This window comes from Saimiri boliviensis, chromosome 12 (assembly GCF_048565385.1).
Source record: "Saimiri boliviensis isolate mSaiBol1 chromosome 12, mSaiBol1.pri, whole genome shotgun sequence".
NCBI classification, from domain to species: Eukaryota; Metazoa; Chordata; class Mammalia; order Primates; family Cebidae; genus Saimiri; species Saimiri boliviensis.
Genome location: NC_133460.1, coordinates 48,644,960 through 48,672,084, shown reverse-complemented (window position 1 = coordinate 48,672,084; position 27,125 = coordinate 48,644,960). Strand labels below are relative to the sequence as shown.

At 50.4% G+C, this 27,125-nt stretch overlaps 1 protein-coding gene across 2 annotated transcripts in view; it reads right to left on the bottom strand.

The window, feature by feature from the left end:
* Positions 1-24,410, bottom strand: part of HK1 (hexokinase 1) — an 87,027-nt gene extending 62,617 nt beyond the window's left edge. Inside the window, exon 1 of one of the 2 annotated variants that reach the window (XM_074382345.1) lies at positions 24,165-24,410. In XM_074382345.1, the coding sequence (XP_074238446.1) occupies positions 24,165-24,224 (60 nt within the window). In that variant the 5' untranslated portion in view covers positions 24,225-24,410. Of the gene's footprint in view, positions 1-21,324; positions 21,514-24,164 lie in introns of those variants that run through there. The other variant, XM_003928651.4, reaches the window with a different exon arrangement.
* Positions 24,411-27,125: the final 2,715 nt, after the last annotated feature.

The following is a 27,125-nucleotide window of genomic DNA, read 5'->3' as shown; positions in this document are numbered from 1 at the left end:
GAGTGGCTAATTCCTGTAATCCCCACACTTTGGGAGACCGAGGCAGGCAGATTGCTTGAGGCCAGGAGTTCAAGACCAGCATGGGCAACATGGCGAAACCTCGTCTCTAAAAAAATACAAAAATCAGCCAAGCATGGTGGCATGCCCCCATAGTCCCATAGTCCCCGCTACTCAGGAGGCTGAGGCGGGAAGACTGCTTGAGCCCAGGAAGCAGAGGCTGCAGTGAGCCGTGAGCCATGACTGTGCCACTGCACTCCAGCCTGGGTGACAGAGCGAAATCCAGTCTTAAAAGAAAGAAAGAAAGACATACACAAACACACACACACACACACACATACACACACACACACAAATTTTAAATATATATATGTGTATGTGTATATATATATATTTATTTAAAAAAGAAATTGCCAGAAACATGGCCCTGGGAGGAAAGACAAGCCATGCGCTACACTGGCTGGCAGCAGTGATCAGCAGCCCTTGCCCTCGTAGTGGCCTGGGTCTGTGGGGAGAGACAGCCACAGTACAAGCATGGGAGAGAAGGCTTCCTGGAGGGGTGATGTTGGAGAGCATGCCCAGGCACAAGCAAGGGCATATGTGAAGGCCAAAGGGGAGGGAGGGTGGTTTTTGTGATGAACAAGCCGACAGTGTGCCTGGAAGGACTATCCAGAGCTCGACCACGCAGGTCCTATGAGTCACATAAACAAATGCAAGCAGGATCCCAAAGCACAGTGAGCCTTGGGACGGCTTTACTGAGTACAGCCATGATGAGACTTGCGTGTCTGCTGTGTAGAGAATGGAGGAGCAAGAGCAAGATCATACAATAAAGCCACATTGCTAGCTGGCATGATGGCTCATGCCTGTAGTCCTGGCACTCTGGGAGTCCAAGGCAGGAGGGTTTCTTGAACCCAAAAGTTCAAGACCAACCTAAGCAACATAGTGAGATGGCACCTCTAAAAAAATTTTTAATTTTAAGGCCAGGCACAGTGGCTCACACCTGTAACCCCAGAACTTTGGGAGGCCAAGGCAGATGGATTACTTGAGGTCAGGAGTTTGAAACCAGCCTGGCCAACATGGTAAAACCCAGTCTCTACTAAAAATACAAAACTTAGCTGGGCACAGTGGTGCATGCTTGTAATCCCAGCTACTCGGGAGGCTGAGGCAGAAGAATCACTTGAACCCAGGAAGTGGAGGTTGCAGTGAGCCGAGATCATGTCATTGCACTCCAGCCTTGGCAATGCAGCACGACTCTGTCTCAAAATTCTTTTTAAATTTTACTTTTTTTTTTTTTTTGAGACGGAGTTTCGCCCTTGTTACCCAGGCTGGAGTGCAATGGCGCGATCTTGGCTCACCGCAACCTCCGCCTCCTGGGTTCAGGCAATTCTCCTGCCTCAGCCTCCTGAGTAGCTGGGATTATAGGCACGCACCACCATGCCCAGCTAATTTTTGTATTTTTAGTAGAGACGGGGTTTCACCATGTTGACCAGGTTGGTCTCGATCTCTCGACCTCGTGATCCACCCGCCTCGGCCTCTCAAAGTGCTGGGATTACAGGCTTGAGCCACCGCGCCCGGCCTAAATTTTACTTTTTAAAAAGGCACATTGCTACTCCAGCATTTTGGACATGCCCCTGAAGACCACACTCCTCACACATCATGAGTATCCTTTACTAAGATGCCCATCTCCGCCGGGCGCGGTGGCTCAAGCCTGTAATCCCAGCACTTTGGGAGGCCGAGGCGGGTGGATCACAAGGTCGAGAGATCGAGACCATCCTGGTCAACATAGTGAAACCCCGTCTCTACTAAAAATACAAAAAACTAGCTGGGCGTGGTGGCGCATGCCTGTAATCCCAGCTACTTAGGAGGCTGAGGCAGGAGAATTGCCTGAACCCAGGAGGTGGAGGTTGTGGTGAGCCGAGATGGCGCCATTGCACTCCAGCCTGGGTAACAAGAGCGAAACTCCGTCTCAAAAAAAAAAAAAAAAAAAAAAAGATGCCCATCTCCTATGATACTGCGTGGGTTCCCCAGGGAAAGAAAACATATTGAATATGCCTTTGGAACTCACCCAGTTGCTTGACACAAAAGAGGAATTCAAAGAATGCTGGGTCCTGGAATCATTCTCTTGTGGTTTACAGTCTATCAGTATATCAAGATCCAGTGTGTCATTTAACTTTCAAAACTGTCAGGAGATGTTCTTAATCCCCATTTTACAGACACAGAAACTGAGGGTCCAAGAAGCTAAGTGATTTATTAGTTCAAAGCACACAGCTGGGGGAATAAGGGTTTATACCTGCAAGTCTAAGGTTACTCCATACTATCATCCCTGCCCCTTAGAGAAGGCTTCTCCCCTGCTCTGCAGAAGGCAGATCCAAGTAGAGCTGCAGGGCTTTCTAGCTGGACAATGAAAAGCTTCTAGAAAAGGCAGCTCTCCGTAATTCCACAGCTATCCTGCCTTCTAACTCAAGGTGCAGCTCAGCACACAGACATTGATCCAAAAAACCCAACGTTTCAGGACAGCCAAGCCAAACCCAAATAAAGCCTAAAAGCTCAAATCAAAAAGGAGGCTGCTGACACAGAAGATGGCCTGGTCCCTAAGCTGCTATGGAGGGCGGGTTTTCCTCCTTGTGTTCAGGTTCATGAGTCATCGTGGGGTACAACCCCTCTCAAAAGAGACATGGACACTGGGGTCAAACGGGGGTACAATTGAGGCAAGGCTGGAACTGAAACTGGGGACTCCTGGATCTCACATGAATGGAGACAGTGAAGGGAAGCCCCTTCTTTCCACTGGTCCTCGGTAGACCAGAAGGGGCCACCGAACCAGCAAAGACCCTGGGGCCTGGGACTGGACTGGCCAGAAGTCAGATCCCTGGTACCTGCCACACTGCCCAGCCAGGCAGGCACCTGGTGCAGGACTCAGCAGACATGCCTCTCTGGACTGTGGGCCTCTAAGTGGCCCGGAGACACTAGAGAAAAGCACATATCAAAAGATACCTGCAGAAAACTTCCAGGGACCCAGAGAACTCAGCATCTCTGAGCAAAAGGCGTTTTCCTCATTCAGACCAGCCCCTCCTGGCACTCGGCTGGACCACCCTTATCTCCTGGGAAAGAGAGGCTGGGAATGGGCAGTGGGTAGAAGGAGAGAGGGAGGAAGGAAGGGTATTGGCAAAATCACTCCCACCCATTTGCTTCAGATCTCTGCCAGAAACCCAGGAAGAAGGGCTGACTCTTGGTCTTTGGTGATTTGGCCAAATTCTGTGGCCTTTCAACTTTTCTATTTCTGTCCTCCTCTCCACAGCATCTCCAGATCATTTTCCTCTCCTCCTTCCTTTTCCCCTCTTCCGTTTCTCTCTACACATGCACTCTCACATACACACACACACACACGCACTTACACACATACACAAACACACACACACACACACAAAATCTCCATAATCCTGTTCCCTTCTCTTAGATGCCGCTCCCAAATCACCGATGCTTTACTGCTCCAGCCAAACATCGGTGCCTGAAGAATCCCTCCCCACCTTCCATGTGGGGGATGGAGAAGACACTGCGCAGCACCTCTTCCAGCTGTTTCTTCTGCAAGCCTCAGTCTTTGGATCCTCTATCAGAAGACAGAGGTTCCCAAGAGCCAAAACAGGAACTCGAGCCCTCAAATGCTCACTCTCAAACACGGTGCCTGACACAAGCACGTGGAACTCTGGGGAGGCTGGGATGGAAATACGGAAATGGAACGATGCCTGGTCCCAGACACCAGACATCAAACACCAAGCTGGGTCCCTCAGACTCTTGCCTGAGGTTGCCAAGAACCCGCATCCAGCCTCCAGGGCCTCTGCCCACCATTGCCCAGGGGAAAGAGCCCTTCCTATGAGGGTAGCCAGGCTGGCAGCACAGGCCGGGTGCTCTTGCTCAAATCCTGTCCAGACACTTGTCCTGGATTCTCCTTCTTGTGGACTGAAGGGGCCTTGAAACTCTCAGCAGCACCCAAAGTTGGACCCCTGCAGAGCAGGAGACATCATAGGCAGAGGCACGCAGCCTCGCCAAGCTTCCCTGGCCCAGAGCCCTCCAGCCAAGAAAAGAACTCAGTGGCCTGGCACTGCATTCAACTCACAAACATTTCTGGGCCCAAACCCAGCCCCCACTCCTGCTTCCAACAGAACGTGCACAAAAAACAAACTCAAGACTGGACATGCCCAAGTGAAAAGGCTGGTCGCGGCAGGAGGCACTAGTAACCACTGGTAAACATCCCGGGCGTTTTCACCCCACCCCATGGAAGAGGGCATAACCATGGAAAACTTCACTCCCTCTCTCATCCATTCTCCCATGAGGATCAAGATGATCCAGAACAGCAGGTGTGACTGAAGCTGCTGACGCAGGCCTTTCAAATGAACTTTCCAAGCAAGATACTCCACTTACAAAGAAATCGTGGCGTGCACCCTGAAGAGTTAAGAAGGATGTTAGCTTAGGGGAGGACGGAGATTTCAACATCAGAATTCACTTCCCTTTCCTAAGGACACTGACTTGGAGAGAATGGGTCCTGCCTGGGCGCTTATTAACTTCACCATTAGCAATGCCTCACGTGCACTGGCCCTTCAGACACAGACCTTCACATACATTATCCCATTTGAACTGCAGAGAAAGACGTGAAATGAGCTTGTGGATGCCAAGTGCCAGGCAGGAAGCAGGTGATTTAATGCTAGTTGCCCTTCTCCTGTCACTGTAGCCCAGTGAAGTAGGCAGGAAAGACATTATTAGCTCCATTATCTAGGAGAGGAAACAGAACCATGATTCAAGCTAAGTTGTGGAATTTATAAATGGCAGCTGGGTCTAGATTCCAGGGCTTGTAACCTCCCATTTGGGGCTTCCCCTTAAGCATTTCCATTTTTCTCATGTGGTGGAAGGAACACAGGGCTGTGGACAAAGAGCTGGGTTCAAATCCTATTAGCTATGTGACTTTGGACAAGTGACAATCTTTCTAAGTTTCACTTTTAAGATGGAGATAATAAATCCTCCACCTCAGAGAGCTATGGGGAGGATTTTAACGTGCCAGAAACAAAGTAAGCATCAAGTGTCATTTCCTTCCATCCCATCCCTAAGTAACATAATCATGTGCCCCTAACTCCTTTCACCTCAGTGCCTAAAAACTGCATCTACCTGGTGAAACCTCATCTCTACTAAAAATACAAAAATTAGCCAGACGTGGTGGCAGGTGCCTGTAATCCCAGCTACTTGGGAGACTGAAGCGGAGAATCGCTTGAACCCAGGAGGCAGAGGTTGCAGTGAGCCAAGATCACGCCACTGCACTCCAGAATGGGCAACAGAGCAAGACTCCGTCTCAACAACAACAACAACAACAAAATGCATCTATCACTGGGTGCTGTGGCTCATGCCTGTGATCCTAGCACTTTGGAAGGCCGAGGCGGGTGGATGACCTGAGGTCAGGAGTTCAAGACCAGCCTGACCAACATGAAGAAACCCCATCTCTACTGAAAATACAAAATTAACCAGGCATGGTGGTGGGTACCTGTAATCCCATCTATTTGGGAGGCTGAGGCAGGAAAATCCCTTGAACCCGGGAGGCAGAGGTTGCAGTGAGCCAAGATGGTGTCATTGCACTCCAGCGTGGGCCACAAAAGTGAAACTCCTTCTCAAAAAAAAAAAAAAAAAAATGTATCTACCACAAATGCTACTGATCCACTGGTAGAAAACTAAAGCTGGGAGGCAATATGCCCGAAAAAATAACAAATGAAAGATTCTGGCAAAACTACTCTGATACATCTGCACTGTTTCGTTTTTTCAAAGAAGCAGTAACAGTAATATATACTTATTGTAAAATATATTCCAACATCATATAAGTGCATAAAAGTAAAAAGTAGCCAGGCGCGGTGGCTCAAGCCTGTAATCCCAGCACTTTGGGAGGCCGAGGCGGGTGGATCACGAGGTCAAGAGATAGAGACCATCCTGGTCAACACGGTGAAACCCTGTCTCTACTAAAAATACAAAAAATTAGCTGGGCATGGTGGCACGTGCCTGTAATCCCAGCTACTCAGGAGGCTGAGGCAGGAGAACTGCTTGAACCCAGGAGGCGGAGGTTGCGGTGAGCCGAGATCACGCCATTGCACTCCAGCCTGGGTAACAAGAGCGAAACTCCATCTCAAAAAAAAAAAAAAGGTAAAAAGTATTCATTCTTGGCCAGGCGCGGTGGCCCCACCTGTAATCCCAGCACTTTGGGAGGCTGAGGTGGGTGGATCACCTGAGGTCAGGAGTTCAAGACCAGCCTGACAAACAGGGAGAAACCCCATCTGTACTAAAAATACAAAATTAGCTGGGAGCCGGGCATGGTGCCGCATGCCTATAATCCCAGCTACTCAGGAGGCTGAGGCAGGAGAATCGCTTGAACCCAGGAGGCGGAGGTTTCGGTGAGCTGAGATCACACCATTGCACTCCAGCCTGGGTGACAGAGTGAGACTGTCTCAAAAATAAAAAGTATTAATTCTTCCCCCAGCCTCCCAGAGACATCCCTGCTAATAGAGTTTTATGTATTAGGACTGTTTTCCTACCTAATCATTCATACATACAAAGATGGATGGTTCTTTTTGTTTTACAAAAGCGGAATTATATCATATAAACTCTTTTTTCTTTGAAAACGGACTTCCCGCCTTCTATTTCCTGCAGACACTGTCTCTAAGACTCAAACTAGCAGAGTTGTACTTAAGACTTCCTCAGGACCCTGCCCGGTCTGATGACAGGTCAGAGTCAGGGCCTGTGGGCACCTCTGTCTTCCCATCTGTCACGTGGGTGTGTTCCTATGACTCTGACGTATAAAGACTGCTCTACTTTGCACAGCACTTTTACCTGTTGGTCCTTACGGCATCCTGTCTGCAGAAGCAGAGCAGGTGCCATCACTCAAAACGCTCTGAGCAAGAATGAGGGGCCAGGAGGTTCCTCAACTGGCCAGGGCAACATACTTGCAGAGAATTGGGGTGGACAGCAAGCTCCCTGATTCCTGGTCCTGTGCTCTATCCTGTCAGTCTAGGGAGAGCCAGGGCCAGGGGCTTCCTGGAGAATGAGACACGGTACTACGGGGACATCACCGCCACTGCTCCAGCCACTCCAGAACAGCATGGCTGCCCAGCCTTGCAGAAAGCACGCCACTCCAGTGTGACTTCCAGGAGGCCTCTTCTCCCCTCCAGCTGGGATCAGAGCCTTGACAAGCTTTCTGATCTGCTCCTTCCCCTTTCACAGTCTGGGAAGGAAGTTCGACAGCCACAGCAAGATGAGAGCCGGGTCCCACACTGTGGTCTGTGCCTGCCCAGTAGCCTGCAATCCTCTTCCTGCCTGCACATGGCTTCTGTGTCTGCTCAGCCCCACCTCAGTCCTAGGGCTGGCGGCTGGGAACCTAGTTTCTGTCCTGCTCTTGGCAACTGGTCTCTGGGCAGGGAGGGAGTTGGCCATGAGGGGAGACAGCCCTGATCCAGTGGGGTCCCTAAAGCAATCACTGACCCCCAGCACCCTGACAGTGGTTCATCACCTCAAAGGTCCTCCCTCGCAGAGCCCTGTCCAGTCTGCCTCCTAAGCCTCTCCATCCCCAACTCCTTCTTCCTCCCAAAGCTCACCTCCCAACTCACCTTCTCAGAAGCACATGCCATGATCCGCCCCACCCCACACCGTCCACTCCTCTCCTCAGCATCCCCTCGGCCTTAGGTGTTCACTAGGTAGGAGTCGATCTGCCCGGGGGACACTTCGTGGTGTGTGTCTTTCCTGGGCGTTGCAGGGACACATGCATGGTCCACACAGCCAGCTAAATCATGAGCGCCAAGGGTGTACGAGTCATGCCCTCTGGGCCTTTTGTGTGTCCCGGAGCCCTAGAAGGCACCGCGTGGTGGCTCCCCGGCCAGGCTGGGTGGCTTCTATGCTGGGCGGGAGGCCTCTGGTGACGCCTAGCCTAGGGAGGTCTTAGAGGGTTTGCTGGCTCAGATAAGGCCCAGAGACTTCCCCAAATGGCCCAGCCCTTCTCCCCCGACAGCGGCCCCTCATTTCAGGATCTCTCTAAGTGACAGTGAGTTCCAGGCACTTCTAACCCCTGCCTTCCCCTCACCACTTCTCCACTGCATTGCTGAGGCCCAGAGGGACAGAGGAGCCTAAAGATAATCAGGATTCCCACTTCCTTACTCAAGCTGAGTCACCTGCAAGCTACCAAAGGAACTGTGTCTGGGATCATCAATTCCACTGCAGGGCTCCTCAGTGACACGTCTGTGTGAGATCACCACTGAAGTCAAAACCATTCCTCAGGCACTCGAAAACAGTGTCCTGGGGACACAGCCTTGCAGGGTCTCTTCTTCCGGGTTCATGAGTGTCTCTCGGGAGGTATAAACTGTTGGTTCTGTTTCAGTGAACTCTGTTTATGCACAGCAAATCACGAGGAAAATGGGATCCCCATTCTTGATGAAGAAACTGAGGTTCTAGGAACATGAATGTGGACAGAGCCCATGCTGGGGGCTTTAACCTCCTACAGCCAAATCTGCACAACTGTAAGGTAGCTGTTATGAACCCCACTTGAGGCTGTGGGGTTAAGCCAAATGCCTCAGGCACCCAGCAAGCAGAGTGACAATGGCTGACAATCCCAACGTCAGCACCCCTTCCCTTGCCTCCTCTTTCTAGGAGGACCTGAGTATGGTCTAGAGGTTCTAACAGGAGCTTTCTGGCTGATAACAGTGGCCAAGTCCTTGCCCAGAAAGAGAACAAGGCTGTCACACTGAACTAACTAAAAATAAAGCAGGCCCCCAATCCCTCAGGCTGGGGGCGGGGGGGAACAGAACAGTCCTGGAATGTGGCAGGGCAGGCACAACAGGCTTACTTCTCAGCCTCCTCGTGGATGGCTTAGGAAACAGCCAGCCTCTGGACCTCCAGTCTCACAATTCCCACTATCCCAGGCACCTCCTGACAACAAGGAGAAAAGGATCTGAGTCCAGACAGGTTTACTTTCACTGCAAGACAACCGAACCCCAACGCTGTGGCTTGGAGATACTGCAGTGTTGGGACTGGACTGAGCTAGAAATCAAAAGACCTCAGGCCTCAGCCAGGGGCACTGCCTCCCTCTATGACCTTGACCAAGTCACTTCAACCTCTTGTATATTTCTATCAGTAAAACAGCAATTATGAAAACTGCCCTCTGGCCTCACATACCATACACAGGAGCTACATGACACTTTAGACTTCTCAGAACATGGCATTTCAGCAACAATGGTATCATTTTCATCTGTCCATTTGGCCAGGACACAGACATGAAGCTAGTCCAGGAGCTCTCACACAATCCAAGGCAAAGGCAGAATGGCACTCGGGACCCCTGCCCAGGCTCAGGGTTCTGCTGTCCGCCTACTCTGTTAGTCAGGAAGCTGCCAGCCTCCACCTGGCTACTCACGGTGCCTACAGATATGAGCTGGGTGGGTAACAATGATAGCACTTGACATTGGTACAGTTCTGTTCTGTATACTTTCCAAGTATTTCCTCGTCCATTCTTTTTTTTTTAACCCCTTGTCCATTCTCTAATTTGATTAAGTAGTGGCAGAGAACAAGGCAGGAGTCATTTACCTCATCTGATAGAAAAAGAAACAGAGGGCCGGGCGCGGTGGCTCAAGCCTGTAATCCCAGCACTTTGGGAGGCCGAGGCGGGTGGATCACGAGGTCGAGAGATCGAGACCATCCCGGTCAACATAGTGAAACCCCGTCTCTACTAAAAATACAAAAAATTAGCTGGGCATAGTGGCGCGTGCCTGTAATCCCAGCTACTCGGGAGGCTGAGGCAGGAGAATTGCCTGAACCCAGGAGGCGGAGGTTGCGGTGAGCCGAGATCGCGCCATTGCACTCCAGCCTGGGTAACAAGAGCGAAACTCTGTCTCAAAAAAAAAAAAAAAGAAAAAGGAAAAGAAACAGAGGCCAGGCTGGATACAGTGGCTCACACCTGTAATCCCAGCACTTTGGGAGGTCAAGGTGGAGGATCACCTGAGTTCAGGAGTTTGAGAATGGCTTGCCCAACATGGTGAAACCCCATCTCTATTTAAATAAATAAATAAATGAACTGGTGAAAATAATTTTTTTTCAAGATAATCTCACTCTGTCACCCAGAATGGAGTGCAGTGGCACAATCAGGGCTCACTGCAGCCTCGAACTCCTAGGCTCAAGCAATCCTTTTGCCTCAGCCTCCCAATTGAAATAATGTATTTTATTAAACCCAGTATATCCAAAATGTTGTTGTATTTAATCAATATCAGAAAAAAAAATTTTTTGTAAGCAGGGTCTTGCTCCACCATCTAGGCTGGAATGCAGTGGGTCAGTCATGGCTCACTGCAGCCTTGACCTCCTGGGCTCAGGCAATCCTCTCACCTCAGCTTCCAAAGTAGCTGGGACTATAGACGTGTGCCACCACGCCCAGCTAATTTTTTAAATTATTTGTAGAAATGAAGTCTCACTATATTGCCCAGGCTGATCTCAAGCTCCTGGGCTTAAGTGATCCTCTGGCTTCAGCCTCCTAAGGTACCAGGATTACAGGTGTGAGCCACCATACCCAGCCTATACTAGAAAACTATTAACAGGCTATGTCATATTCTTTCTGTCACATGAAATTTTTGAAAGCCTGTGTGGAGTTTACACTCAAAATCAGACTTGCCACATTTTAAGAGCACAACAGCCATCTATGACTGGCTCTACTATTTTGGACATACAGCCCTAGCATTTCCAACATATCTCCGTTATCAGAGCCTTGGGTGACCGTTTCTATGAGGAAGGCAGCTGCAGTGTAGAACACACAGTAGTGGAAAAGAAACATCCTTCTTTTCCATCTTAGGGTTATGGCTTAGGCCCCTATAACAAAAGACAGAGTAACAAGAACAATGCATACAAATTAACCTAAGTTTTTAGATGACGCAGAAGCCTTCATAAAGACAGATAACTCTGGCCAGGCATGGTGGCTCACATCTGTGATCCCAGCACTTTGGGTGACTGAGGTAGGCAGATCGCTTTGAGGCCAGGAGTTCAAGATCAGTCTGGCCAACATGGTGAAACCCCATCTCTGCCAAAGATAACAAAAATTAGCCAGGTGTGGTAGCAGGTGCCTGTAATCCCAGCTACTCAGGAGGCTGAGGTGAGAGAACTTCTTGAACCAGGAAGGTGGAGGCTACAGTGAGCCAAGACTGCACCACTGCAGTCTGGCCTAGGAGACAGAGGGAGAAACCCTGTCTCGAAAAGAGAAAAGAAAAGAAACAGGCCGGGCGCGGTGGCTCAAGCCTGTAATCTCAGCACTTTGGGAGGCCGAGGTGGGTGGATCACGAGGTCGAGAGATCGAGACCATCCTGGTCAACACAGTGAAACCCCGTCTCTACTAAAAATACAAAAAATTAGCTGGGCCTGGTGGCGCGTGCCTGTAATCCCAGCTACTCAGGAGGCTGAAGCAGGAGAATTGCCTGAACCCAGGAGGCGGAGGCTGCGGTGAGCCGAGATCACGCCATTGCACTCCAGCCTGGGTAACAAGAGCGAAACTCTGTCTCAAAATAAAGAAAAAAAAAGAAAAGAAACAGGTAACCCTGCATATTTCTATATGCCAGGTTTGATGAAGAAGTGTGACTGGAGAAAGGGTGGGATGATCTAATACTGATAAACTGGGAGCAGGGCCTGTTTGTTCAGATTCTTCTCTGTGTCCCTGTATCTTCAGAGATAAGGATGTCCCTTTCCTCTGGGTATAGGGTGGACACCTTCTTGAATGAGAGTCTGATGACCTGTATCAGGGAAGAAGGGAGGGGAAAGGTGAGAGACCTAGCCAGTGGTGTCTCTATCGCAGCAGTAGCCTGGGTCTCCTACTTCACTCACCATACCCACCCAGACAGGGTCCTAGAAGGCACCAGGAGACATCAGAGGCATGAGGTCTGGGTGTAGAACATGGCTGAAGACAAGCCCCATGTGTCAATCAGTTGATGGAATCAACAGCTGCTTACGGTGCCAACAGGCAGAGGCTAGGCGTAGGCATCACAAAGGAGCATAGTGGGCAGGAGTTTCATGCAGGTTAAGCATTGCCCTCCCGGGGGTCCTCTTTTAAAATGCAAACAAAGATGGGAGCAGGGAGGCAAATGAAAAAAGAGATTTGAAAAACAGGGCAAATCCCTAACATTTCACTGTTAATTACCTTATTGGGTCCGTTTCCTTCCCAAGTGGAAGGGGCCCATCGACACTAAGCAAATGGAGCTGGGGGTGGGGCAGCAGGCACAGGCTGGAGATGTGGTGCTGAGGCAGGGGAGGGGCAGGAGATGGGGGACAGGGAACCTGAGGGATCCCAAGCCAGTTCCCCGCTCTCCCACCCCAGTCTTTCCCTCCTTGGATCTGTTTCCTTAAACTGCAAAATGAGAGTTGAGTGTCATAATGGAAAGAACATGGGTTTCTGAGTTAGGAGACCAGCAGTAGTGTTCCTGTCCCTATCATGAGCTGTGTGATCATCAGCAAGTCAATTCACCACTTGGGGGGCCTTGGTTTGCTCACTCCTGAATGGAGATGATCCCTTTCTCAAGGTGATTAAAAGCAGGGGCTCTCCCAGGAATTCCATTCGTATATATGCACCCAAGAGACATAAAAGCATGTCTATAAAAAAAAATTCAGATGGCCGGGCGCGGTGGCTCAAGCCTGTAATCCCAGCACTTTGGGAGGCCGAGGCGGGTGGATCACGAGGTCGAGAGATCGAGACCATCCTGGTCAACATGGTGAAACCCCGTCTCTACTAAAAGTGCAAAAAATTAGCTGGGCATGGTGGCGCGTGCCTGTAATCCCAGCTACTCAGGAGGCTGAGGCAGGAGAATTGCCTGACCCCAGGAGGCGGAGGTTGCGGTGAGCCAAGATCGCGCCATTGCACTCCAGCCTGGGTAACAAGAGCGAAACTCCGTCTCAAAAAAAAAAAAAAATTCAGGCTGGGCGCGGTGGCTCAAGCCTGTAATCCCAGCACTTTGGGAGGCCGAGGCGGGTGGATCACGAGGTCAAGAGATCGAGACCATCCTGGTCAACATGGTGAAACCCCGTCTCTACTAAAAATACAAAAAATTAGCTGGGCATGGTGGCACGTGCCTGTAATCCCAGCTACTCAGGAGGCTGAGGCAGGAGAATTGCCTGAACCCAGGAGGCGGAGGTTGCGGTGAGCCGAGATGGCGCCATTGCACTCCAGCCTGAGTAACAAGAGCGAAACTCCGTCTCAAAAAAAAAAGAAAAAAAAAGAAATAGACTCAAGATGAACCTGAGCTGACATTTTCTGCCTCACACAAAGACAGCTCAGCTTCTGTTTGCAAAGGGCTGAGCTGCAGACTTCAGGGTTCAGTTTTCCCTGCCACGTGGGTACAGCCACCCTCTCCTTTTACGGAAGACAGTCTGAGAGGCTGCTGGCTTGAGTTTTCTCTGAAGAGAGCTGGGCATGTTTAGGCGACAGATAAGCCTGCCCTGCATGGGTCAGATCCACCCGGGAAGAGAGAAAGTGTGTGCAAGTGAAAGGTCAAAATGTGTTTCAATTCCCAGAAAAGTAAGGCCAGGTGCCTTACTTACAGGCTCACACCCATAATCCCAGCACTTTGGGAGGCCAAGGTGGGTGAATCACAAGGTCAGGAGTTCAAGACAAGCCTGGCCAATATGGTGAAACCCTGTCTCTACTAAAAAATACAAAAATTAGCTGGGCATGGTGGCATGCACCTGTAATCCCAGCTACTCAGGAGGCTGAGGCAGGAGAATCGCTGGAATCTGGGAGACAGAAGTTGCCGTGAGCCGAGACTGCACCACTGCATTCCAGCCTGACAGAGAGACTCCGTCTCAAAAAAAACAGACAATTTCCAGAAAAGTTTAACAGAGTCACCCAACAGCACCAGGGGCCATGGAGAGCCAACCTAAGCCTTTCCCTGAATCAACTGTCCCTCCCCAGTGCAGATATCTCAGCAGCAGCAGTCCATGGAGCTGTCAACTTCACTCAGTGGGACTCTGAAGCAAGGGCTATGATAAGGTAACTCAGGAAATGGCCTAATTTTAAACACAGCTCGAATGCTATGATGTGAATGGAAATGACTGGGGAAGGAAACAGACTAAAACTCATCTATTACAAATTTGCAAAGATTCCACCATAACAAGGGTCGGTGTGGAACCAAGACAACTTGCACACACTTCGGACGGGAGTGTGAACTGGCATGACTACGATGGTAATTTGGCAGAATCTCATATATAAGAAGAGGCACACATCTCTCCACCTGGTAATCCCAGCCCTAGGTACACAGCTTAGAGCCTAGAGAAACTTGTGCATTCACTGGATGAGTTGTTCTAGAGAAAGTTCACCAAGACATTGTTTGTCATTTGAAACATTAGAAACACAAATGTCCATCAAAAGCAGAAGAGAAAAATTACCTGTGGAGCCTTTATACTGTGTAAAAGCATAGAGTAGTTTAATGAAACAGTTACAGAGATCAACATTTTTAAAGTAGCAAAAATGGCCAGGCACAGTGGCTAACACCTGTAATCCCAGCACTTTGGGAGGCCGAGGCAGGCGGATCACAAAATCAGAAGTTCGAAACCAGCCTGACCAATATGATAAGGCCCCATCTCTACTAAAAATACAAAACTTAGCCGGGTGTGGTGGCGCACCTGTAATCCTAGCTACTTGGGAGGCTGAAGCAGGAAAATCGCTTGAACCCGGAGGCGAAAGTTGTGGTGACCCAAGATCGTGCCACTGCACTCCAGCCTGGGCAACAAGAGAGAAACTCCATTTCAAAAAAAAAAAAAAAAATCTCAAAAATACAATGTTGAGCTAAAAGAAAGTAAATGGCGGAAGGATACATACAGTATAGCACCATTTATAAGAGTTTAAAAGTGGCCCGGCTCAGTGCCTCACACCTGTAACCCCAACACTTTGGGAAGCCAAGGCGGATGGATCACTTCAAGTCAGGAGTTTGAGACCAGCCTGACCAACAAGGTGAAACCCCATCTCTACTAAAAATTAAAAAAAAAAAAAATAGCTGGGTATGATCTCAAGTTACTCAGGAGGTTGAGGCAGGAGGATCACTTAAACCCAGGAGGCAGAGGTTGCAGTAAGCAGAGATTGCACGACTACACTCCAGCATGGGTGACAGAGCAAAACTCCATCTCAAAAAAAAAAAAGAAAAAGAAAAAAAGAAAATCTGCATTTTTGTTATAATTCATTTGACTTCACCTTACAAAGTTTCTAAGTATAATATCCCTGACATGTACTGTTCACCAAAAGTCAAAGTTATCTCCAGAAAACAAGATCTATCGAACTATAAACTTTTTACCTATTTTTCTTTAAGATCAGCTACAATGAACACAACCTAGTGTATATTAACTGACTTCATAAGATCCCACTATTAAGGTTTATTAGGCCAGAAGGCAGTGGGCACCTGTCTTGCTACTCCAGACAAACAGGTCCCCAGGGCTGGGGATGGAAGCAGTTTCCTGAAGCACTTAAGAAGCTAACATCTGCAGCCTAGCTATAAGCAGTTCCTAGCCTAGGGATTTCCCCCACAAAGTCTGACCACACCACGCTGTGGGCCCTCATAGCCATTTAATGCTTTGCACACATAACACAGCAAATATTGTATTTTTTTTTTTTAAATAGAATCTCGCTCTGTCACCCAGGCTGCAATGCAATGGCTCAATCTCGGCTTACTGCAACCTCTGCCTCCCAGGTTCAAGTGAATTCTCTTGCCTCAGCTTCCCAAGTAGCTGGGACTACAGGCATGCACCACCATGCCTGGCTAACTTTTTTGTATTTTTGGTAGAGGGGGTTTCACCATGTTGGTCAGGCTGGTCTCAAACTCCTGACCTCAAATGATCAGCCCACCTTGGCCTCCCAAAGTGCTGGGATCAGGCATGAGTCACCACACCCCGCCAGCAAATATTGTATGCTCTGTGAGAATAGGAACCATTTCAGCCTTGTTTACAGTTGTCACCCCAGCCTAGTACAGTCCTCTGCACGTAATTTAAAAAATCAAATATTTTTTAATGAAATGATTGTGCTCCTGTGATCAGATTTGATTTTCAGGGTTTTCAAATCACTAAACACACTTAGGGAGGCAGAGGCAGGAGGACTGCCTGAGCCCAGGAGTTCAAGACCAGCCCAGGCAATATGGTAAGACCCTATCTCTATAAAAAAACAATATAATGGTGAACTGCTCAAAAAAAAAAAAAAAAGAGAGAGAGAAAGAAAAGAAAAACAACAACAACAAATCAACAAGCAGTTGCAGTTGAGCATGCCAGCAGTCTGAGCCCAGGAGTTCAAGACCAGCCTGGGCAACATGGTGAGACCCTGTCTCTATAAAAAAATAACAATAGGCTGGGTACAGTGGCTCACACCTGTAATCCTAGCACTTTGGGAGGCCAAGGTGGGTGGATCACGTGAGGTCAGGAGTTCAAGACTAGCCTGGCCATCATGGTGAAACCCCATCTTTAAAAAAAATAAAATAAAATAAAATAAATCAATAAGCAGGTTCCCGCAGTCTGGCCACTAGACTGATTGCTGGATGCAGAGGTGTACAGCTCCCTGTCTTTATCCATGTCTTCCCTGGGGCCTTCTCAGGCATGCTCAGAGCTGATTCCAGTGGCTAAATCTGTCAGCCAGGAATCCCTGACTGCAGATACACACAGAGACAACTCCAGTCACGCCAAATCAGTCTTGTAAGGGGAAAGCTGCCTGTGTCTTCTCCGGAGAACAGCAGGAGCGTAGGAGCATGGCACAGCTTGGCCAGATGTGAAGGCACCTCACAGCCACCCCACCTACCGGTGTATTACTTCACAACATTCCCAAACCATCCAATCAAATAGAGTGATGGGATTTCTCTTGGGAGAAACCCTAAGAGTATCTAAGGTAGAATAGGCAAGGATTATAAAGTGAAGATTCACCAAGAAGCTCTCAATGAATATTTGCACAACATCAGAATTAAGACGTTATGAGACATTTAATTTTCTTATTTTTTTTTTTTTTTTCAGACAGAGTCTTGCTCTATCACCCAGCCTGGAGTGCGGTGGCGCAATCACAGCATTATAGCTCACTGTTTTGGGATCAATCTTTTGAGCTCGATCAGCCGCCTGAGTAGCTGTGACTACAGGTGTGTGCCACCACAGCAGGCTAAAAAAAAATACTTATTTTTTAAAGATGGGGTCTCATTTTGTTGCCCAAGCTGATTTTTCATAATTTTCTCTTTTTTTCTTTGCCACTCCAAGAACCCACAGATTTTTTTTATAATTTTCTAACTCTCACCTCTCTTACCCCTGAGAAATAAGGAATGGCCTTTTTTTTTTTTTTTTTTTTTGAGATTGAGTTCAGCTGTTGCTGCCCAGGCTGGAGTGCAATGCCGTGATCTTGGCTCACCGCAACCTCTGCCTCCTGGGTTCAAACGATTCCCCTGCTTCAGTCTCTCAAGTAGCTGGGATTACAGATGCCCGCCACCACACCAGGCTAATTTGGTATTTTTAGTAGAGATACAGTTTCTCCATGTTAATCAGGCTGGTCTCGAACTCCTGACTTTAGGTGATCCTCCTGCCTCAGCCTCCCAAAGTGCTGGGATTACAGGCGTGAGCCACCACACTCGGCCTTTTTTATTTATTTAATGCTTGCTTTTGCAGCTGGAACACATGGACTCTAAGGAATGGACCTTGGGTAGCCCTTTAATTGCTAAGCCTACTCTCCCCTGTCTTCCTGGGCCAAGTACTCAAGGACTCCTGAGTTCAGCCATTGGACTAATCTCACCTGTTTGCTCACCTACTAGTGGAAATCGCTTAGAGTTACAGGGATCTCACCCAGAGAATATCCACTGGCATCTGCTCACCATTCTGACAAGCCTGGAGGAAAGGAAGTCTAATTTTTCTTTAGAAGCCAAGTTCTGACTTTCCTGGACCCATCTTCCTTTTCTAAACAAACAGAGCACTATGCAATCCTTCACTCTGCTCCAAGCTCCTAATGGCTAAACCGAGTGGAAGAAGCTGGGGAGATGAGAGGAGTGTTTAAAGTTACATAGAGGTCAAAGAACCTAGCCTCTAGCCACAGAACTAGCAGATGTCCAGGATTGTGATGAATGGAATCCTTCACAAGCACACATATGCCTCCCTTTCCTCCTAAAGGCACTAGAAGAGTGAAAGGAATATACATGTGTTGTACTTAGCTCAGCCCAATGCCACGACACCCTCTTCAGCAGCATTCATTAATCAATTTACGCAGATTTCACCTGGATAACCGGGTTCCAAGCTGGGATGTCAGACACCTGAACTGTTTCAACCCAGAATATATTCTTATGGAGCTGAATTATTGATGTGCCTCACAGGCAATGAGGAGAAAAATGACACCCTTTTTCATGTTCACATTTGGATTCGAAGCAATAACAAAAACTTCCCCAGCATGGTCCCCACCTGCCCTTCTCCTACCTCTGGTTCGGAGAACAAGAAGATAGATGAGGGTTACTGAGGGATGTCAGGTCTGTCTCCAGAACCCAGGAGGCTGCCTAAGGCTGGAGGGCTGAATCATCATGGCCGCCCACACTGGGTGCTAACCATCCCCACCAGGTGCCTGCTTGGAGGCAGCCAGGGTCCAGCCCCCTGGAAGAACAGGGAGTCCTGCACCTTCACCTGGCCTTTCCCATGCTGACAGGTAGGTGGAAAGAGCTGGTCTCTAAGGGGTCCTGGACCCCAGAAGAGCAGATGTGGTTCCCCAGCATCTGCACACTTAGGTAAAGCCAAGTAGGTCACTGGAACAAGTACCTACTATGTCACTGTCCTTAGAAGGCCCAGGCTAAAGTGCAGTAGCACAATCATAGCCACGACCACACCCACAGACAGCAGTGGCACATAAGCCACTATGCAAAAGGAGTGGACCTCCCTGGCAGGAATCCACATACTCCCCTATGGAATGCAACATAGGAAGTCTTTGGTCAAATGCAAGCAAACATCTTGTTTTTAAGAATCCCCTTGACACAAAACATCTGGTGGAAACCTTGGCCTCAAGACCCTCCTACAGCAAGGTTCTGGGGTGAGAGAAGGGCAGGATATCAGAATCCCAACCTCAGAGTGAGGAGGGATGGAAGGGTCACACACTTAGGTACCTACAGGTGTCTGGGAGATAGACTATGCATCCATAAATGTGAATTGAGCCACCCACGAGTATGGAGAGCTCTGGGCCCACACTAGACACCATATGTCTAGAAAACATGTCTCACGGAATGCAGTCCAAACTTCAGCCCAGCTCAGCTGCTGGAGGCCACTGGCAGCCGACAGTCACACAGGTGGTGGGTGTGGACGCTGGAGGTTTACAAGGTCACCCTGGCACCTGCCAATCCAGCAGCCCACTGTCTTGAGCTATAGAGGACACTATGTACAGGAGGACGTGAACTCCTCTTGGCTTCAGGAAGCCTGTTCTGGGCATGCCTTGCCATGCTGGGAGAACTATCTCCCTGGTCCAAGGGGAAGAACATCAGTGATGCACACCACCACTGGAGAAAACTCGTGAAATGCACACACTGGCATACACGGCTCCCAGGGCAGTGGCCAGAAGGAAGCTCCAGGGTGCTTCATGGGAGCAAGTGTCTCGAGTGCCACAGTTTGACAACCCCAGAGTTGTTGCTTCAAGCCATGATGAACAGTGGCAGATTCCATTCCCAAGCCTATCTCCTACCTACCTCAGTCCCACCCACCATGGGATCCAAGATCAGAGCAGGATCCCAGGGGCCTCCTGGAAGCCGACCTCCAGAGGGACCCTGATGAAGTTCCTGAGTGGAGGAACTGGGAAACCTGCATCTGCCCCGCTGGCTCTGCCTCTAACTCACTGGGTGACCTTCATAAGGTCGCTGCCCTCAGTAGACTTGTTTCTTTTTTCTTTTTTCTTTTTTTTTTTTTTTTTTGAGACGGAGTTTCGCTCTCGTTACCCAGGCTGGAGTACAATGGCGCGATCTCGGCTCACCGCAACCTCCGCCTCCTGGGCTCAGGCAATTCTCCTGCCTCAGCCTCCTAAGTAGCTGGGATTACAGGCACGCGCCACCACGCCCAGCTAGTTTTTTGTATTTTTAGTAGAGACGGGGTTTCACCATGTCGACCAGGATGGTCTCGATCTCTCGACCTCGTGTTCCACCCGCCTCGGCCTCCCAAAGTGCTGGGATTACAGGCTGAGCCACCGCGCCCGGCCAGTAGACTTGTTTCTGACTGTGCTAGATGAGGAAGTCATCTTAGATGGACAGGAACAGGACGGAACACCCTGTGGCTTGCAGGGCAGAAAATCAAGGCCTGTCACTCCTGCCTTTCACCTGTAGAACTCCACCCCTCTGAACTCCAAAGTCAAGATGACTTTGCCAGTCCATCGGAGCTAACCCCAGCAATAACGTCACCACGTTCAGGGTGGGTGGGCCTGGAGCCTGGACCAGACCTGGCACTGATAAAACCAGCGTCTTTCCCTACAGCTTAGGCTGTTTCTTAAAAATATGGTAGCAAAGCTGGCAGAAACAAATACACCTTTAAGACCTGCCAGCAGACAGTAGTTTATACTAAGATGTCAAAGGCAGCAACAGCTCAGGCCAGGAGGATGCATGTGGCCAAGTGCTAGAGCAAGCATGCCACAAGCTTACGTCCCACCCAACTCAAATGACCAGTCTCTTATTTGAGCTCCTGTGCTGGCTAGAAATTACAGCTTTAGAGGAATAAAAAATTCCACTCAGACGAGCCTCTCCAGACACGAGGCCTATGAGCAAAGTTTCCGGTGGCCTTGCTGCCCCTCCCCATTCCAGGAAGCCGGGCGGGTCACCTCGTCCTCAGATTAACAAGCAGCTCAAACAACTGGAAGAGTCTGGTGACAGCTTCTCTGGGGCACCCGACAACCTCCGCCAGGAACCCCCAAATATAGGAGGTCTGGCCTCCAGCCAGCACCCCCGCCTGCTGCTCGCTCACTTCCCCAGCATCTCCGTGATCACACCTTCTCCCACGGCGCTCCGACCCTCCCAAACAGGCCCTGCGGAAGGGCCCACCGGCCCCCACCGGCCACCTCCCCGCGCAGCCCGGGGGCCTGACATCCAGGGCCCGTTTCAAGGACACTGCAGCAGGCAGCCCAGTCTCGAGGGTCTTTCGCCCGGCTGCCCCCCTCCCAACACGCACACACACAGAGACAGTGAAACGCTGGGAGAATCGAAGGCGAAGCCTTTCCCCGCGCCCTGCAGTCCAATTCGATGCTGGCAGGGAGAAGGCCGGGCGCCGGAGGATGGAGGCGGCGGCGAGCGGATGCCGGAACGAAAAGCTGAGGCTGGGACGCCGGCGGCGGCGCGGGCCGGGGCTCACCTTTTTGACTTGGTCATCCTTCAGCTCCGTGAAGTAATAGGCCAGGAGCTGTGCGGCGATCATGCTGGCGGTCGGGGGCGCGGGGCGGCAGGCGTGGGGCCAGTCGGTCCTCCGCAGCCTGGGCGAGCTGTGGTCCTCCAGCGGCTGCTCGGCGGCTCCTCCTCCTCCTCCTCCTCCCGCAGCTCCTCCCCCTCGGGCCGGGGCGCGGCGGCAGCTCGCGCGCTCCCGGTCTCCGCGCTCCCGACCCCGGCAGGGTGACAGCCGCCAGCCGGCCCACCTCCTCCGCGCCCATTGGCTGCCGCGCGCCTCTGCAGCGCCGGGCGGTGGCGTCCAGGCCGGGGAGCAGGGACGACGCGGCCGCTCCCTCCCGCACCGGAAAGGGAGCGGGCGACGCTGCGAAATCCCCCCGACCCTGCATCAACCCGCACGTCCCCCACGTAGGGAGCCGACCCGTGGCGGCGCCGGGTGGACCGGGACAGGAGACGAGGTGCGAGGCGCAGGCTGGAGGCACAGTCCGGGTCGGCCGGGACGAGAAGCCCCTAGGGCTAAGTCTAGGGACGGGCAGCCCCCGGGACAGGAAGGCGGTCCCATTCCTGGGAAATGAGGGCTCGCCCGTAGGAGTCCGGCGGCCTCAGCCGTGCCGGAGGGGGCTTGCAGAAGTAGGCGTGGAAAGCGGGCGGAAGCGGGAGCCCCGGACGCTACGCCGTCCTCGCACCCGGGTCCCGCGCCTGTCTCGCGGCAGCCGAGCGCGCCGCCCCACCTGGGTCCTCAGCGGCGGTGCATCACCCCTCCCTGGCCTGCCCGGCCTAATCTCCAGCTGGCAGATTTGTACTGCTGAACCCAAAGCGACACCCCAGAGCACCCGTCCCCGAGTCACCGGTTCCTGAGGCTCTCCCTCAGGGCGCACTCCCTCTGGGCGGGACTAGCGCCGCAGGCCGCGGCCTGGCCCCATCCTCCGGGCCTCCTCTTGCTGTTGGGCACCCGGGCCCACTGGGACCTGGGGCACGGTTCAGCCACCCCTCCCAGGTGCAGTGTTTTCCACTTTCCCAGAGGAAGTTAGGTAAGATGGCAGGAATCCCTAGAGGTCCTACCAGGACAGCAATTTTAGGATTCTTAGATTGTTTCTGTGTTCTGGAGGCCACCAGGAGCCTTAGTTCCTCACAAGATGACAATAATGAGCTCAAGTGTAACAAGTGGCTGCTATTCTGATTGGACAGGTAAGGAAATTGAGGCTCAGTGAGGCCTCAGTCTTGCTGGACCAGCCAGGAAGTTATAGCGCTAGGATTACAGCTTGGATCTGTGGATCTTCGAAGCAGATGCTCACCCCTAGGATTTGCTGTGGTCCCGGTTGTATAGAGCCCCCTCTGCCTAAATCGGTCGCTTTCCTGCAAACCAAGTCTGCACCGTAGGGTGCCCTGAAATCCAACTCCCAACCTCTACCCTAGCTGTTGACTTTAGGACACCCCTAGCCCTTGACTAGGCATAGCAAAGGTACACTCAAATCAGAGGGAGGGACGACTTAGGTGCAGGAACTCCGGGGGCCTGCCAGCAGTCATGGAAAAGGAGGAGCTTAGAGGCAGTCACAACAGACTGTTGTGAAATACTGTACACAAAACGCCTGCACATAATACAGGCTTAAGGAATGGTAGGTATTACAGAACCGACTGAGAAGTTAAAGCGGTTCAAGCTTCAGGGACTCTCACTTGCATTCCTACCCTTCTAGGGCCTGGGAGAGCCTAGCAATTTGATATTTGTATATTTACGTTTGAATTATTTTCCAAAGAGAACCCCAATTTAGTTAAGTTTCAAGCCCCACAAAATCTGGATTTGCCCTGGACCATAATTATAAACCAGGAAGAAAGACATTTTCTGGCACACATCAAACACTTGGAACAACCTACATGGCCATAAAGCAAAATGGAAGGAATGAGAACAAGGTGGTGGTTCTCAAGTGCCATTTGATTTGAGTTCTGCAGATCTGCCAAGCTCACAAAGCTGGAAACTCCTTGAAGATGGAGCGCTGTGTTTTGCCAATTGCTCTGTCTCCCACGCAAGCCCAGGGCCTGGCACTTGGCAGGCTGAATGAGCCTAGCACATAATCAAAAATATGGCCCTTCACCCAGCCACCAGCCAGTGCCATCACCCATGCCCAAACCCTTGTTACAACTCCTATCTGAGCTGGAGCCAGGGAGAAGCTGACGCGTGGAAGAGCCAGGTTACCCTGAGATGTCCTGTTTGCAGGCAGGGAGGCTGCCTCTGCTTTTTCTTCCCTGGCCTTTGAGAAAGAAACTGCTTCTCAAAGTGACTCATTCCTCCCCACCCACTGAATGCAACCAGGCCCCAAGGCCTGTCAATATTTCCTGAGAAATATCTCTAGGCCTGACCTACTACCACCTCCCAACTCCCAGTCCTCATCTCCCTGTGCCAGAAATATTACAAGAGTCTTCTAACTGTCCTCCTCGGCTCCTGGCCTCATGCCATCCAAGCCATTCTGAGCACCAGGTCACATTAATCCTGCTAAAATGCAGCATAATCATGTCATGACCCTTCCCTAAATCCCTTCATGGCCCCCTCCTTCCTGAGAGAGCCAATTTAAACATCTCTGCCTGGTTTCCAAGGCCTTCTGTAATCTGACTCCACTCTCCCACTTATCTCTTCGTCCATGCTGGCTGCAGCAAGGCCACTTCCCACCGCCCTCTGCCCCCGCCAAATCCACTCCATTTGTGCCCTGCTCATATTCCCTCCCTTGTCCTGCCTTCTCTACTCACTTCTGCTTGACCAAATATCACCTCTCATCTAAGTCCCAGCTTGCCCACCTTCCCTGGACCACAGCTACTCACCCAAATCTCCCAGGCCTCAGCACCTCGACAGGGCAAGCTCAGGCTATGCTCACAGGCCATCTGGATATACACCCAGACTCCTCTTTACAGGGCAGGAACCTGGGACGCCGCAGGTGGGCCATGGTGCCCAGTGTCAGCTTGTGGTAGAGTTTGGAGCCAGGACTCCAACCTAGTTCTGATGCCCAGCCAGTGCTCTGTCCATCCCACCCTCAACCCCTCATGCAGCCTGGGCCTGAGATAAGTAACACCGAGTCATGACTGACTAACTGATATGGGTGACTGTCTTCTAGGGGGCTGGTTCTATCTGCCCCAATCAGACAGCTTCCTGAGGCCAGAGCCCATGCTGCACTGCTGTGTCCCCTCTCTGTTGTTCCAGCGATGACTTCACAATTTACCTCTTTTTGCTGTTCCATAGCTCTTAGATCCCTGCTAACGCTCCTTGACAGTTACTCCATAGATCCTCAGCAAGACCCCAACCCACAGGGAGTCCTTAGTTCCCTCCCTCTCCAGATGGCCTTCAAGTTCCCTGAGTTCTTTATATTCATTTACTGCGTGGTTCTTTTTACACAAGTTGGGGTTGGAGGGACCAGTGCCAGGCTGTCACCCCAGGAAACGCACCTGCCTATAAGACAGTGCAGTCTGCCTTCTAAGTTGGGATGTCTGTACCAATCCCATCGACCCATGGCACTAGGAATGTTACTTCAGGAATGATCTCCAACAGTTAACAGCTGTACCTCCTGTAACTGAGAGCACACTCCAAATAGCAATGTTTGCATAAGGTTGACAGTTTGCGGAGCAATTTCTCATTTATTGCTTCATTTCTCCTGATAACAGCCTGGTGAGGTTATAAGGGCAAATACCATTATCTGCATTTAATCAGTCAATGAGGATATGAAGGTTAAAGAGCTTGGATGTTTTGGTTTTTTTATTAAATTGAAACGGTGTCTTACTGTGTTGCCCAGGCTGATCTCAAAGTCTTGGGCTCAAACGATCCTCTTGCCTTGACCTTTGAAAGTGCTGGGATTATAGGCGTGAGCTGCTGCGTGCAGCTCTATAGAGTTTGTTAAGGTCTCAAAGAGAGCAAGAAAACAAAAATTAAGACTAGTGCCTAAACCATTGGAGCATCTTGGAATCCTGACATTGTGGGACTGTCATGCACAGCCTGTCCTAAAGAAATGCCCCAGAGGAGATCCCAACCTAGCGTTTCTATTAGTTGCATCAGTGGTTTCCAGCCTGGCTGCACCAAAGCCACCTGGGGAGCTTCTACAAATGTTGATGTCCAAGCTCCACCCAGAGACTGAATTGATGTGAACTGCAGTCCAAGTATCACTTTCTGAAAATTCCCCAGGTGAAACAGGTGCTGCCAGGAATGAGGACTGATTTAGACCCTATCTTTCCACGGAACATATGGAAGAAATGTCTAAAATGAATTGACTCATAATCCTTTTAGCAGCTTCTCCGGGATGCTGAAGGCTATTGCTCCAGGGTCTTAGTGGCTCTGCAGCTGAGCATAGTGGGGTGAAGTTTATCATGACTCCTATCAGTGTTTCAGACAGTTCTGCTTCCTTCGGGAGAAGGCTGCTGAGGAGTCACAGGCCACCTGGCCCTCGGAGAGGCTGGAGTTGTAAAATCATTCTCCGTCTGTCTCCTTTTCTCTTTCACTTGCCCAAAATCCTGCCCTCCAACAGCGTTATAATGGGGCTAGTGTAAATCAGCAACCGCCAAGCTAAAACTGTGGGCTATAACATCTTATTTGGCCCACTTGATATTTTATAAATTTGGGCCTGCCTTTAAAAAAAATTAAGATGGCCGGGCGCGGTAGCTCAAGTCTGTAATCCCAGCACTTTGGGAGGCCGAGGCGGGCGGATCACAAGGTCAAGAGATCAAGACCATCCTGGTCAACATGGTGAAACCCCGTCTCTATTAAAAGTACAAAAAATTAGTTGGGCATGGTGGGGCGTGCCTGTAATCCCAGCTACTCGGGAGGCTGAGGCAGGAGAATTGCCTGAACCCAGGAGGCAGAGGTTGCGGTGAGCCGAGATCGCGCCATTGCACTCCAGCCTGGGTAACAAGAGCGAAACTCCGTCTCAAAAAAAAAAAAATTTAAGAAATTTCACTTTAAAATCTAGAGTTCAGGCACCTAAACATCAACTCACACAGTACCCATTTGATCCTATAGCAATATGATCATCATGGCACTAGCTCTTATCTCAGCTAGCTCCTTCCCCGAATCCGCTGGAGCTGAGCAGCCACTGCCCTCTTTAGACAGGGCAGGGGAGCTCCAGCAGCCCAGGCCTCACCCAGCCCACTGACTGACACTGCTAACTGGCCCCTGTAAGGCATTGACATTTGCAGCTCCTAATAATTGGATCTTACCGGCAAAAGCCTCCTATTATCAGGGCCAGAATTAGGATGAGGCTAGAGCCATGCCTAAGATGCAAGACTTAAATCTTGTACTAGGGAGGGAGCGAAAAAAAAAAAATTTTTTTTTTTTAATCTTGTACCTGAATCTTGCTTGATCGGTGCCGCTCTTGCTTCACCCAAGCTCCAGGCTGCTCAGGTGTCGTAAATGCCCCGGCCAGCCTTACTCAACCCTCACCTGTTCATCTCTACTCAGAGAGGCCCTTACCCCTCAGGGACACGTTTCCCACCTTTTGTCCCAAGGAGAAGAAGGAAACCAACATAATTCACCCAAAATATGGCTCCCTTGTGTAATGAGTATTTTGAAAGAAAGGCCCTTAAAGATCAACTGACACTGGAAGAGACTGCCCCACCTCCAAAGGGGAAAGACCAAAAGACCAGAAGGATGCCCCTACGAGAACAATTTCTTTCCATCCCCTTCCTGTTATCTGTGTCTCTATTGCAGAAAAGAAGACTGAAGAATAACCACACCTAGAGGGATAAGATGCTTGTCTGTCTCTCAGGCTCATCCACTTTCCAAAAAGAACAAGTTATAAGTTA